The 13,997-nt window shown below is 49.8% G+C and overlaps 1 protein-coding gene across 1 annotated transcript in view; it reads right to left on the reverse strand.

Moving 5' to 3' along the window:
- ALKBH5 (alkB homolog 5, RNA demethylase) overlaps window positions 1-13,997 on the reverse strand; it is a 34,043-nt gene that overhangs the window by 19,138 nt on the left and 908 nt on the right. The window contains exon 2 of the mRNA XM_068246418.1: window positions 11,287-11,582. Within this exon, the coding sequence (XP_068102519.1) occupies window positions 11,287-11,582 (296 nt within the window). The remainder of the gene's footprint in view (window positions 1-11,286; window positions 11,583-13,997) is intronic.

The raw sequence follows: 13,997 nt of genomic DNA on the forward strand, positions 1-13,997 counted from the left end.
GACAGCCCAGCAGAGCAGCCGTGGTGGGAGGGGCTGGAGGACAGCCCAGCAGAGCAGCCGTGGTGGGAGGGGCTGGAGGACAGCCCAGCAGAGCAGCCGTGGTGAGGGGGGGCTGGAGGACAGCCCAGCAGAGCAGCCGTGGTGAGGGGGGGCTGGAGGACAGCCCAGCAGAGCAGCCGTGGTGGGAGGGGCTGGAGGACAGCCCAGCAGAGCAGCCGTGGTGGGAGGGGCTGGAGGACAGCCCAGCAGAGCAGCCGTGGTGGGAGGGGCTGGAGGACAGCCCAGCAGAGCAGCCGTGGTGGGAGGGGCTGGAGGACAGCCCAGCAGAGCAGCCGTGGTGGGAGGGGCTGGAGGACAGCCCAGCAGAGCAGCCGTGGTGGGAGGGGCTGGAGGACAGCCCAGCAGAGCAGCCGTGGTGGGAGGGGCTGGAGGACAGCCCAGCAGAGCAGCCGTGGTGGGAGGGGCTGGAGGACAGCCCAGCAGAGCAGCCGTGGTGGGAGGGGCTGGAGGACAGCCCAGCAGAGCAGCCGTGGTGGGAGGGGCTGGAGGACAGCCCAGCAGAGCAGCCGTGGTGGGAGGGGCTGGAGGACAGCCCAGCAGAGCAGCCGTGGTGGGAGGGGCTGGAGGACAGCCCAGCAGAGCAGCCGTGGTGGGAGGGGCTGGAGGACAGCCCAGCAGAGCAGCCGTGGTGGGAGGGGCTGGAGGACAGCCCAGCAGAGCAGCCATGGTGCAGCGAAGAGAAGAGAAAGCACACAAGAGAGGAGCCAGCAGCAAAGCTCATCACCCCAAACTCAGGCCTCATGAATCAGATCAGCGTTTCCAGGCTAAGTGATGTGACTCACAGCATTAGGCTGTACTGCAGTTATAAGATAGAACTCTTAAAGAGTGGATCAGACAGTGGAGAACCCTTCATGTGCGCAGTACACACTGAGCTGCCAGCACACCGCTCTCTCCCTTACACGTAGCCGTGCAACACATTTCATACACTGAAAGGTCAACAATCACCGCCAGGCATTGCAAGATCAGAAGTTACACTTCTACTGAAACTGAAGGTCCTCTTGAATTACGCATGAAGTGGGGAAATAAATAGGACGGCTTTAAGGATTCACCTAAAAAAAAAAAAAAAAAAAAAAAAAAAAAAAAAAAAAAAGCGGCCTCAAGAACAGCCCAACATGGACAGCCACGCGAACGGAACGCAAGGTGAGCAAGGCCTCAGGGATGTCCCCACTAGGCTACAGTCTTCAAGATGGACCTGAACTCTTGCAAAGGACAGAAGGAAAACAGAGAAATGCACCCTGTGTGTATTTAGAGTTTAGCCTGTCTATTCCCCCCCCCCTCCCAATCTATGACCAAACACAAGTTGGAATTTTCTCTCTGCTTTATCACAGCAGAGCCAATTGGTGAATACAGGATGTTGACCCCTATATCTGTTTCCATAAAAGCAGGCAGTAGGCAAGCTGCAGCTTTATTGCAGGATGTGTATCAGCTGTAACTTTTTTTTAAAGGTTATGATGTTTCTTCTCTTTTAGAGAAGAGGGGAGTTCTGAGTTCAGGTCCGCTGTAAAGACTTATTCAGTATGGCCTGGTGCACACCAAAAACCGCTAGCAGATCCGCAAAATGCTAGCAGATTTTGAAACGCTTTTTCTTATTTTTCTGCAGCGTTTCAGCTAGCGTTTTGCAGTTTTGTGAAGCGTTTTTGGTGTAGTAGATTTCATGTATTGTTACAGTAAAGCTGTTACTGAACAGCTACTGTAACAAAAAACGCCTGGCAAACCGCTCTGAAGTGCCGTTTTTCAGAGCGGTTTGCGGTTTTCCTATACTTAACATTGAGGCAGAAACGCATCCGCAATCCAAAATCTGCAGCAGCCCGGGAGTATGAGTTTCTGCAAAACGCCTCCCGCTCTGGTGTGCACCAGCCCATTGAAATACATTACCCTAGCGGATCCGCACCTGCAAGCGGATCGCAAACCGCAGCGGAAACGCTCCGGTGTGCACTAGGCCTGTGAGGAGAGCCGAGAGCTGGGCAGGTAACTGGCAGTGTGTGGCCGGGAATGACTGGGGAATGTGCCCGGCAATGTAAAGCACGGATCAGCGATCACATGTAACATATTGAGCCGTGACCGGGATCCCATTATTACTCTGACTTCTGCTAAAATCTACCAAGATAGATATCCATAAAACAGCCAAATGGCAACCCCTGCCCCCCCATATTATGGGCCAAATATTAGGATGGCGGGGGGTGGGGGGGGGGCGATAGAAACCTAAAGGTCAGGTGCAGTACCTGATTGCTCCTCTAGATTGGAGGCAGTGTAATCTCCCAGCAAATATTTTTCATGGGCAATGGGGGAGGCAGCTCAGGACAGCTAAAAGCCGTTTTTTCATACCAGACAACTAGACTTGTCCCCTACACACCCAATAAAAACGAAGAGTGGGTAGATGCAGGCGGTGTGCGCAAGCCAAAAACTACGCGCACGTTGGCTATGGGCTGGCAGCTCCATGAAGAGGCCAGATGACTCTGGTACAAGGCTCAGGGGATCCCTCTGTGTTAATATATCCAGTGTGCTCATACACAGCACAGCTCGGCTCATTCCTTCCTCCCTATTACTTCTTACAAGCATGCACATTTGAATGACAATCAGTAGCCACAAACAATGCTCCCCTTAGAAGGACGATCCCTTAAAGTCTTTCCAGTCCATCTCTCGTTCAACTAATATTGAAGAAGCGTTCAGAAGTACTCTAGTCTCCATACAACAGACAGATGTGCGGTATGGAGTCGCTCATGCTTGGAAATACTTGGCAACCCGAGTACACAAAGACTTTAGAGGAAACTTGGAGACGTAGCCGGTGGAAAATTTACAAACGGGGAAACAAAAAGCAAAAACAAACAGGAAGGCTCTAACAGTGTTCCCCAACCCTGTCCTCAACGCCCACCAACAGTACATGTTTTGTATAAATCCAGAGGTAGTTAAAGCGGATCTGAGGAGAGGAAAAAAGTAACTTGTCTATATCTTATCTAAAGTTTATACAGCAAATCTGGCTGCAAACAGCTTCAACATTTTGAATATTTATTCCTGTAATACAATGAGGGCATCACATATGTAGAAAGGACCTTATCAGTGAAAAAATGCGGGCTAGAACTTTTCAATGCAAAAATATCAAAACTTTATTGACACAGACATAAAAAGAGTAAAAAATTCTCTGTTAGCGGTTCCTTGTGGATGTATCCAATACAGAATATACAGTGCAGACATCGGCACTCCCACTCTTGCAGCTTGTCAGAATAGTCGTTTGTCAGCCACTGGGATGGTGTTATCTACATCTGGTTGGCTCAGATGTTTTTGCTTCCTTGGTGTCCTTAACCCCCTGGGCGATACAATTATATCGCCCAAGAGGTGGCGCAGCACTATTTTTTAATTTTTTTTATTTTTTAAATCATGTAGCGAGCCCAGGGCTCGCTACATGATAGCCGCAGCGCAGCGGCATCCCCCCACCCACTCCGATCGCCTTCGGCGATCAGAGTAAGCAGGAAATCCCGTTCAGAACGGGATTTCCTGCTGGGCTTCCCTGGTCGCCATGGCGACGGGGCGGGATGACGTCACCGACGTCATGGACGTCGTGACGTCATAGGGAGTTCCGATCCACCCCTCAGCGCTGCCTGGCACTGATTGGCCAGGCTGCGCAAGGGGTTGGGGAGGGGGGAGCTGCGCGGAACGGCGGGTAGCGGCGGATCGGCGGCGATCGGAAGTTACACGCAGCTAGCAAAGTGCTAGCTGCGTGTAACAAAAAAAAAATTATGCAAATCGGCCCAGCGGGGCCTGAGAAATCCTCCTGCGCGACATACCCCGAGCTCAGCTCGGGATTATCGCTCAGGAGGTTAATGTGCATTGTCCACAGTATTGGCAGACAGTGCTCTCTGCAACTTGGCCTGATGAAGGGCCTTTTGTGCCCGAAACGAGCGTGTCGTTGCCTTTTTCAAAATTTGCACTAAGTCTACGATTAAGCCGATGTCTGCACTATATATTCTGTATTGGATACATCCACAAGGAACCTCTAACAGAATTTTTTACTCTTTTTATGTCTGTGTCAATAAAGTTTTGATATTTTTGCATTGAAAAGTTCTAGCCCACATTTTTTCACTGATAAGGTCCTTTCTACATATGTGAAGTTCTAATAGGGGCAAGTGGATTACCCCAAAAAAGGATCATAAGGTTTTTTCTTTTTCCCTTTGTGTAAAAAGACTTTACTCCCAACTATATATGAAACTATACAATGAGGGCAGCCATGTTCTGTTTATCACATTGTCACATGCTGAGGGCTGGAGATGCCATCAGCTTGCCTGTGTGTAAATTCAGTCCCCTCTCCTCTGCCTCTGAAATCTCTGGCTGGTAACCTCCTCCTGCCCAGACTGAGCTCCCATAAGCCCTTGCTACAGTGCCAAGGCACAAAAGGAGCTGTGGGCAAGGCTTGTTTAGTTTATGGGGAATTAGATTAAAATTAAAGTATTTTTCTTGAGACATGCCCTATAAACTATATATAAGGAACACAATTATGCAATGAGTAAAAGTTTCTCGGATCCACTTTGATCAGCTCTGCTGCAACACTAATTATCCCACCAGTGATGGTGTGTGGTTTCCTGCAAAACACGTACTGTTGGTGGGCCTTGAGGACAGGGTTGGGGAACTCTGCTCTATAGGATCCAGAACCTTTCCTCTACAGCGGTGAGTATATAGATTTTTATTTATGTGGCTACAGGTATTGTTAAGGCTCTTCACAGGCCACAAAATGGCGATGTGTGCAAGGTTTTGCCTATTGGCCTTGACTTTAAAGTACTGTGTTCCATGAAATGTTTAAGGTAACAGTTTGTAACAGCAGCTGAACGTCTTCATGCCTTCACATTTGCCCAACTTAGAGCTCAGTAAACGCGTGGCCACTACGTGTGCTAAGCGACTGGCATTTAGACATAACGCTAGTCAAGGAGAGTAAACCAAAAATAAACCTGGTTACTGAATGCCAACACAGGTGTAGGAAAACCTCTTTCCCATCGTGGAGTTTGCAGTTGAGGCAGACTGTGTCCACTTATTCCCACCTGCTCTGCATGAAGGACGTGGCGTATGCAAGAGAGATCTGCAGCTTCACAGCCAGCATGTCCCAGGTACACAAACATTTCCATAAACCATCAGGTATGAAAAATCAGACAGATGACCTGACTGCAGGTACCTGTAAGACCAGTGCACTACACTAATGAGCACAAGTGAGGTGTAACAGATTTTATCTAGAGGCCTACTAAGGCGAGGCATGATAGACCGAAACCGTGTGTGTGTTATACAACACATTAAAGCGGAATATAACCCTGCATTTCAACTGTGCTCTAAAACATTATTTACAGCATATTCTATGCAAAAAGCAATTTTTTTTTAACTAGATCAGCATTGGAAGGGTTAAACACAGGTTTCAAGTTCCGTGGAGAGATATGCAGAAGTTCAGATTGTTACATTCTATTTAGTTAAATGTATCTATTGAGAAATGTTACACACTCTTTGGCTGTCCTCCAGCTCCTTCTCAGTCAGACAGTGAGTCACATTCAACACTTAGATACATTTATGTAAACAAAATGTATCTATGTCAGCTTCAGATGCTGTGCAGAAATCTCCAGGAACTTTAAAGCCCTGTGTAACCCTTCCAATGCTGGTCTAGTAAAAAAAAAAAAATGCTGGTTGCATATTATATGCTGTAAATAATGTTTTAGAGCAAAGTTGAAATGCAGGGTTATATTCCGCTTTAAATACCGCCATGACCCATTCAGCCCCGCATCGTGCGAGGTTATGCCCGTCTACCATGACCTATTCAGCCCCGCATCGTGCGATGTTAGGCCCATCCGCCATAACCCATTGAGCCCCGCATCATGGGAGGTTATGCTTGCCCACAAACAGCGACCTATATTGCTCAGAAAGCAGCCTAGGGTGTTCTCAGTATGTCCTGTCAGTCTAGCATTACCCCGGATTTACTGTGACACATTCCGTCACCCTAGCTTGTAAACACACCGATCCTGGCATCCTGACTACAGAAGAGAGCAGCAGGTGGAGCATAAGAGCAATCTACACATCTCATAAGCCACACACAGTATATCAGCTATATGTTACCTTCACTTATCACCTAATGCCAACTAGTGTAACCAAAATGTCACCCCCCTTCATCATTCGGACAAGATGGAGCCCACACAGCAAACCTCTGCAACCCCCCCCCCCCCCCCACCCAATTGGTGACCAGAGTCTAAAGCAATCAGATACCTCAACATGGGTTTGAGTTACATTTTCACCAACTCGCATGCATAGCTTTGGTTGTGCAGAAACAACCATAAGGGTCAGCCTAAGGGTGCCCACTGACAGATCAATTTTACACTAATTATATTTTCGATAAAATTATTCAGATGGAAAGAAACCACCATTTAATAAACAGCGCCAGTAAAAAAAGCTCCTGCAAATTCGAGGGAGTCCATTACTATTCCCCCTTCAGGCCGCCATGGACTCAGGGGAAAGGCAACTCTTCTTCCAGCTATTGCAGGCGGCCAAATTACGCTGTATTTATAGCAATTTGTGTTCTTCTCTTTTGGCGGCACCCAAATGACTGTCTGACCCATAAATATATATGGCGGCCTGCCTAAATCTCCCTGCACTGCTTGTACCTGTCTCGACTAGCGATCGCATCCCAACAAGTTGCAATCGCATCTATGAAAAATCTGCCATGTAATTTTTTTTTTTTTTTTTTAAAGGACTTGAGGCCAATGGAGCAAAAAAAGTTAATTACCTGCATCGACGTTTAAGGCACGGAGGACGCCGTCCGCGCCGATCTGCCGGGTCCCCCCGCTCATTAGCCCCCCGGGCCAGGTCTCCTGCCTCTCCAAAAATGGCCGCTTCCTCTGGCCTCAGCTGCGCAGTCCGCCTGGCCACGAGTGCGGCTGCGCAGCCCTAGGGCCAACCCCCCGATCCACGCTACGTAGCTTGGATCAGGGGGGGGTTGTTGGCGCTAGAGCTGCGCAACCACATTCGATGCAGGTAATTAACTTTTTTTGCTCCGTTGACCTCGTAAGTCCTTTAAGGGAATGATAGATTATGGGTATGTGATTGATTGTTCAGGTCAATTGGGCTCACCAGGTTCCCATTTGCCATTTAATACAATCTGAATAATCTGATAAAAGATACAAGCCAACGCTGAAAATTGTAGAGTTAATGGGCACCTTAAGAGAATATTTGACAAATGGTATACTGCTTGATGTGATGCTACAATGGTTAATGCGGATAGCCACAATTCACTGTAACCAGTCACTGATACCTTGGGCAATTCAGTAAGGAGACCTTGGGCAAGACTCCCAAACACAGCTACTGCCTACTGCGCGCACCCTAGTGGCTGCAGCTCTGGAGCTGAGTGAACGTGAACCATATCATGGTGCTGAAAAACGAACAATTTACTGGGTGGGGAGGTGGAATGGGGGACGCGCATGAATGCTGCCATTGAAGGGATTGTTCCGGATCGCTACACTGCTTGTGGGAGGGATGCACAGGTGTATCCCTTTGCTGATTGGCAAGCACTGCAATAACAATCCCAGTAAGTGCAGAACTTAAAGAGGAACTCCAGTGAAAACGTAGTAAAAAATAAAAAAAAGCTTCATTTTTACAATAATTATGTATAAATGATTTAGTTAGTGTTTGGCCAATGTAAAACCTTTCCTCTTCCGGATTTACATTCTGACATTTATCACATGGTGACATTTTTACTGCTGGCAGGTGATGTCCGTGGAAGGAGATGCTGCTTGCTTCTTCGGCAGTTGGACTCAGCTGTAAATAGCTGTTATTTCCCACAATGCAATGAGGTTTACAGATAGGAAACTGTCAGGACACTTGTCCTGACACACTGTGGGCAGGGTTTCACCACAATATTAGCGATACAGAGCCCCGTGATCAGTTTGCGAAAAGGAAAAGATTTCCTATGGGAAGGGAAATATCAGCTACCGATTGGGATGAAGTTCAATTATTTGTTACGGGTTCTCTTTTTTTTTTTTTTTTTTTTTTTTTTTAAAGTGTTCCTGAAATAAATGGAACAAAATATTAATTTATTTACTTACCCGCTGCTCCATTCAACCCCCCTGTAGCCCATCTGCTCTCCACGTCCTCCCGGTCCCACCCATTAGAACACATATCACGTGCAGCGTTAAGATCAGTGGCTCTGCTCAGTTGCGGACTACTGGAATGTGCGGCCCCAGCCATGCCCCTCGCCGCTCACCGGAGCATTCTGCACATGCGCACGTCACTTGTAACACTTGCACACAGCCCGGAAAGGCACACGAGCCGTACACGACCCGGCTGGACCACAAACTTCACAGCAGATAGGCCCGGGAGGATGGCAAGGGAGCTGTCGGACTACAGGGAGAGGAGGAAGCCCCAGGTTCAAGTACAAATCCTTGTGTCTCCCCCCCAAAATCTCAGATTTGCTGTAATACCAGAAGTGTAAAAAGTGGAGGGGAACACATTGGGCTCGATTCACAAAGCATTAGCACGCTCAGTAAGGCTGAAAACAGCCTATTTTACTGATCACCTTTCCAAGTTACAATTCACTAAAGCGGTTACCGCACAGAAAAAAAAAAAAAACCTGTTCCCGACTTGTGCGGTAATTACCTCGGGAAATGTCAATTCACAAAGATTTCTGAATTTCATTTACCGACCAAAAGTGTTTTTTTCTCCAGCCCCCAGCAGCAGATGACTCACTCTCCCCCTACTGTCTGTGCGGTAACTTGACAGACGGCCTCTGGAGAGAGCCAGGCAGCCAATAGGGAGAGCCATACAGCCTGCTTCTCACGGCGATTGGATGAGACAGATACCGGGGGGTCTTTCAATGTATGAAAGAAGAGAAGCTACAACTCTGCAGGCATTCCTTTAGATGTGCATATTTGTATTATAGCACAGGGGTCCCCAACCACCGGGCCGCGGCCCACTGCCGGTCCGTTGGCAGTTTCCAGCTGGGCCGCGGCGGGTCTGTCATCTCCCCCTCTCCACCGCTCCTGTTGCCTTATGAGCGGGCGGCCGCTTCCGGATCCCCCCAGGCGCCGCTCTCCTTCAATACCTCCGATAACAGCAGCGCGTTTTGTGGAGGAGTGAAGGAGGCGGGGCAGCGGTTGCCATGGTAGCGGCGTAGCATATCGGCGCTACAGGAAGCCGCTGCCCCGCCTCCTTCCCACCTCCACAAGACGTGCTGCTGTTATCGGAGGTATTGAAGGAGAGCGGCGCCTGGGGGGATCCGGAAGCGGCAGCCCGCTCATAAGATAACAGAAGGGGCGGCCGCGGGGGCACCACCTCCCTATACGGGGCACTAGGCTAGCCACGCTGGGGCACTAGGCTAGCCACGCTGGGGCACTAGGCTAGCCACGCTGGGGCACTAGGCTAGCCACGCTGGGGCACTAGGCTAGCCACGCTGGGGCACTAGGCTAGCCACGCTGGGGCACTAGGCTAGCCACGCTGGGGCACTACCTACCTATACTGGGCACTTTACTGGCTTTACTGGGGCACTATACTAGCTATACTGGGGCAACTATACTAGTCATGCTGCCCCCCCCCCCCCATAACCCGCTGCGCACAACACTGTCCACTAGGCTGTCCACTAGGCCACACACCACCCACATCCTCCCCCTGACACCCCCCCCCCCCCCCCCCGGAGAAAAATTTGGTCAGAAAGCGGACCCCAGGCCGGAAAAGGTTGGGGACTCCTGTTATAGCACATAGAAGAGCTCCCCCTGGTGGCTCCAGCACATCTAAAGTAATAACTGAGATCACACAGCCCCCCTGCCTGCTAGAAGGCTGGTAAGTGACTTACTGACCAGGGCTTACCGAATTGAGGCATATTTGTTCGGTAAATTACCAACTTATGCCTCATGGGGAAGAACTTGTGAACTTCGGGAAAAAAAAAAAAGTGTAAAATACCGCAGGAGGTATTTTACCTTCCAAAAAATGCTTTTACTGAAATGCTTATTGTAAATAGAGCCCTGTGTGGTTGTTATTGCTGTTGGTGTCCCAATCACATCTTCACTCTTCCTGTTCCACCCAGCTTGAGAAAAGCCCCACTTTCAACTTGGCTGAATATACTTATAGCGAACATAAAAATAAAAACAAACACACCACACTGCTCTAAGAATGCAGACCTCAAATACACGGGACAGAAAGACCACTAAACTAAAACCAAACATTTCTACAGATGCTGCACATTGACTGCAAACACTAAAAGATACCTGAACTGAAAGGGATAGGGAGCCTGCCATATTTATTTATTTTTTAATAATGCAGGTTTCCTGGCTGCCCTGCTAATACTATGCCTCTAAAAGTCCATACATGCTAGACTCATATCATTGCTGGGAAGAGGATATACAGACATGCAGTTAGCCTGGAGGCTAACTACAGATCCTGTGCAATGCAGAGAGCAGCGCAGATGTGACATCATGCGGCGAGTAAGGCTAGCAACCATCGCTCGGCTGAATCTATCTGCCTGGCGGATCGCTGGCTGTCCATCGACTGCTGTACAGACCAGATCATCAGGAAATATATCAAGTTATCAGGCACTTTTAAAGAACTATTCCAGCAAAAAAAAAAGTAAGCAGAACTGACACATCTGAAAGGTTTCGGGCTAGTCCATTTCCTCATAAGGGATTCTCAGGGTTTTCTTTTTTTGAAAAAAAAAGCATTTCCTGAACGGCAGTTGGCAAGTCTAACTAACAAATTAGTATGTTAGTAGAGAGGTTGGCTGGTATCTTACTATGTCGGCAGTTAAACTGTCCTTGAGGAAATGCTTTTAAAAACGAAGAAAATCCCCCATGAGGAGATGGACTAGCCCAAAACCTGTCGATCCTGTCACATTCCTCAAGTGGGATCACACCCATAGCAATACATTCAGGAAAGTGTTTGCAGTGTGAACCAGCTCTCAGACACTACTGACCAGTCAGGACTGACAGGCAACTGGTATGGTTTAAAAAGAAATATGGCAGCCTCCACACCTTTCTCACTTCAGACATGCTTTAGAAAAAAAAAATCCAGTCAAAGCTCTGCTAGAGTGCAACCACCAGGAACAAACCAGCAAATTCGAAGTACCTTGTTTACACACTGCTCCAGGGGAGACATAACTACACACACACTAGCAGCACAGGCAGGACGCCGGCATCTGTCAGTTCAGCAAGGTTTGCTCTTCTACAGCTTTTATGACAGAACAGCAGCACGTTGCCGGTTACACAAGACAAGCGCCGCTCTTACCTGAGTAGCGTGACGCTGCCGCGCCGTACCGGCAGGAAGAGGACCGGCTCAGAAACCCGGATAGGCTTGAACTGGAACTTGCAGCCGAAGCAGAGGGCCGAGTCGCTGAAGAAAGACACGGAGACGATGGGTCGCTCGAAGATGTGGATGGGGTCCACGTGGGATACAATGCATCCGCCCGGCTGGTAGTCATTGATGACTGCGCTATTTACAAATCCCTCCGGGATGAGGCGGTGCTCCACTAGGCGACGAATGACCAGCTCGTGCACCCAATCCGGGATCTCGTCCACATCACCCTGAAAATACAGACCGAGGGGGGAGCTGATCACTCAACTGATCAACAGCAGAAAGTCCATAGCAATCAGCCTAATGGAACTGCGAGCATCCAACAGAGTTATACAATTACCACACTGCCTCATAACGAGGAGGATTCCAAGCAAAGCCTATCCAACGTCATTAATTCAGCTTCCCAACAGCAATGGCCGTCCACCTGCTTGCCGCATACCTATACTCTGCATCACCCCTCCACTTATCTCCCTACTATACTCTACACCAGGCGTGCCCATTAGGTAGATCGTGATCTACCGGTAGATCACGAAGGACTTCATAGTAGATCCCAACCCCACTACAGTTTCCATTAGGTATATACAAATGTGCTCCTAAAATTGTACATGGGTAGATCATTTTGACTTGCTAATTTTTTAAAGTAGCTCACAAGCCAAAAAAGTGTGGGCACCCCTGCTCTACACCATAGAGGATTATATCTCCACCCCCGATCTCACCACTGTCCACTACACAACATCCCAGCCTGCCTTGCTCCACCCCTGATCTCACTACCATCCTCTACAGGATATCCCAGCCTGCCTTGCTCCACCCCTGATCTCACTACCTTCCTCTACAGGATATCCCAGCCTGCCTTGCTCCACCCCTGATCTCACTACCATCGATATCTCAGCCTACCTTGCTCCATCCCCGATCTCACTACCATCCTCTACAGGATATCCCAGCCTGCCTTGCTCCATCCCTGATCTCACTACCATCCTCTACAGGATATCCCAGCCTCCCTTGCTCCATCCCTGATCTCACTATCATCCTCTACAGCAGCCTTTCTCAACCTTTTTACCTTGGAGGAACCTTGTAAATAACTTTTTGGTCCCGAGGAACCCCTACATTTATTTTTCAGGAGGCATGGTCTTTAAATAGGTTAGGCTGCTAATTTCACTATCTCCTATTACACTGCCACCCATTATACTGTCTCCTGACCCCCCAATTTAGTGCTTCGTTACACCCCCACGATGGGGTAAAATGCCAAGGGACCCCTGAAGAGTCCTCAAGGAACCCTGGTTGAGAAAGCCTGCACTACAGGATATCCCAGCTTGCCTTGCTCCATCCCCGATCTCATTACCATCCTCTACAAGACTTCCCAACCACTGGCTGTAGTCACCCACCTTTCAGTACTAGCCCCAACCTCAGGCAGAGCCCCCTTCTATTCCTAACAGTGACCCCAGGCAAAGCCTTGCCCCCCATTCCTAACAATGAACCCAGAGACCCACCCATTCCTAGAGGCCCCCCTCTAACCCCTAGCCACTACCAAAGGCAGGTACCCCTCTAACCCCTAGCCGCTACCAAAGGCAGGTACCCCTCTAACCCCTAGCCGCTACCAAAGGCAGGCCCCCCTCTAACCCCTAGCCGCTACCAAAGGCAGGGCCCCCTCTAACCCCTAGCCGCTACCAAAGGCAGGTACCCCTCTAACCCCTAGCCGCTACCAAAGGCAGGTACCCCTCTAACCCCTAGCCGCTACCAAAGGCAGGTACCCCTCTAACCCCTAGCCGCTACCAAAGGCAGGTACCCCTCTAACCCCTAGCCGCTACCAAAGGCAGGTACCCCTCTAACCCCTAGCCGCTACCAAAGGCAGGTACCCCTCTAACCCCTAGCCGCTACCAAAGGCAGGTACCCCTCTAACCCCTAGCCGCTACCAAAGGCAGGTACCCCTCTAACCCCTAGCCGCTACCAAAGGCAGGTACCCCTCTAACCCCTAGCCGCTACCAAAGGCAGGTACCCCTCTAACCCCTAGCCGCTACCAAAGGCAGGTACCCCTCTAACCCCTAGCCGCTACCAAAGGCAGGTACCCCTCTAACCCCTAGCCGCTACCAAAGGCAGGTACCCCTCTAACCCCTAGCCACTACCAAAGGCAGGTACCCCTCTAACCCCTAGCCACTACCAAAGGCAGGTACCCCTCTAACCCCTAGCCACTACCAAAGGCAGGTACCCCTCTAACCCCTAGCCACTACCAAAGGCAGGTACCCCTCTAACCCCTAGCCACTACCAAAGGCAGGTACCCCTCTAACCCCTAGCCACTACCAAAGGCAGGTACCCCTCTAACCCCTAGCCACTACCAAAGGCAGGTACCCCTCTAACCCCTAGCCACTACCAAAGGCAGGTACCCCTCTAACCCCTAGCCACTACCAAAGGCAGGTACCCCTCTAACCCCTAGCCACTACCAAAGGCAGGTACCCCTCTAACCCCTAGCCACTACCAAAGGCAGGTACCCCTCTAACCCCTAGCCACTACCAAAGGCAGGTACCCCTCTAACCCCTAGCCACTACCAAAGGCAGGCCCCCCTCTAACCCCTAGCCACTACCAAAGGCAGGCCCCCCTCTAACCTCTAGCCACTACCAAAGGCAGGTACCCCTCTAATCCCTAGCCGCTAC

The sequence above is a fragment of the Hyperolius riggenbachi genome, chromosome 7, assembly GCF_040937935.1.
Source record: "Hyperolius riggenbachi isolate aHypRig1 chromosome 7, aHypRig1.pri, whole genome shotgun sequence".
In the NCBI taxonomy this organism is placed as follows: Eukaryota; Metazoa; Chordata; class Amphibia; order Anura; family Hyperoliidae; genus Hyperolius; species Hyperolius riggenbachi.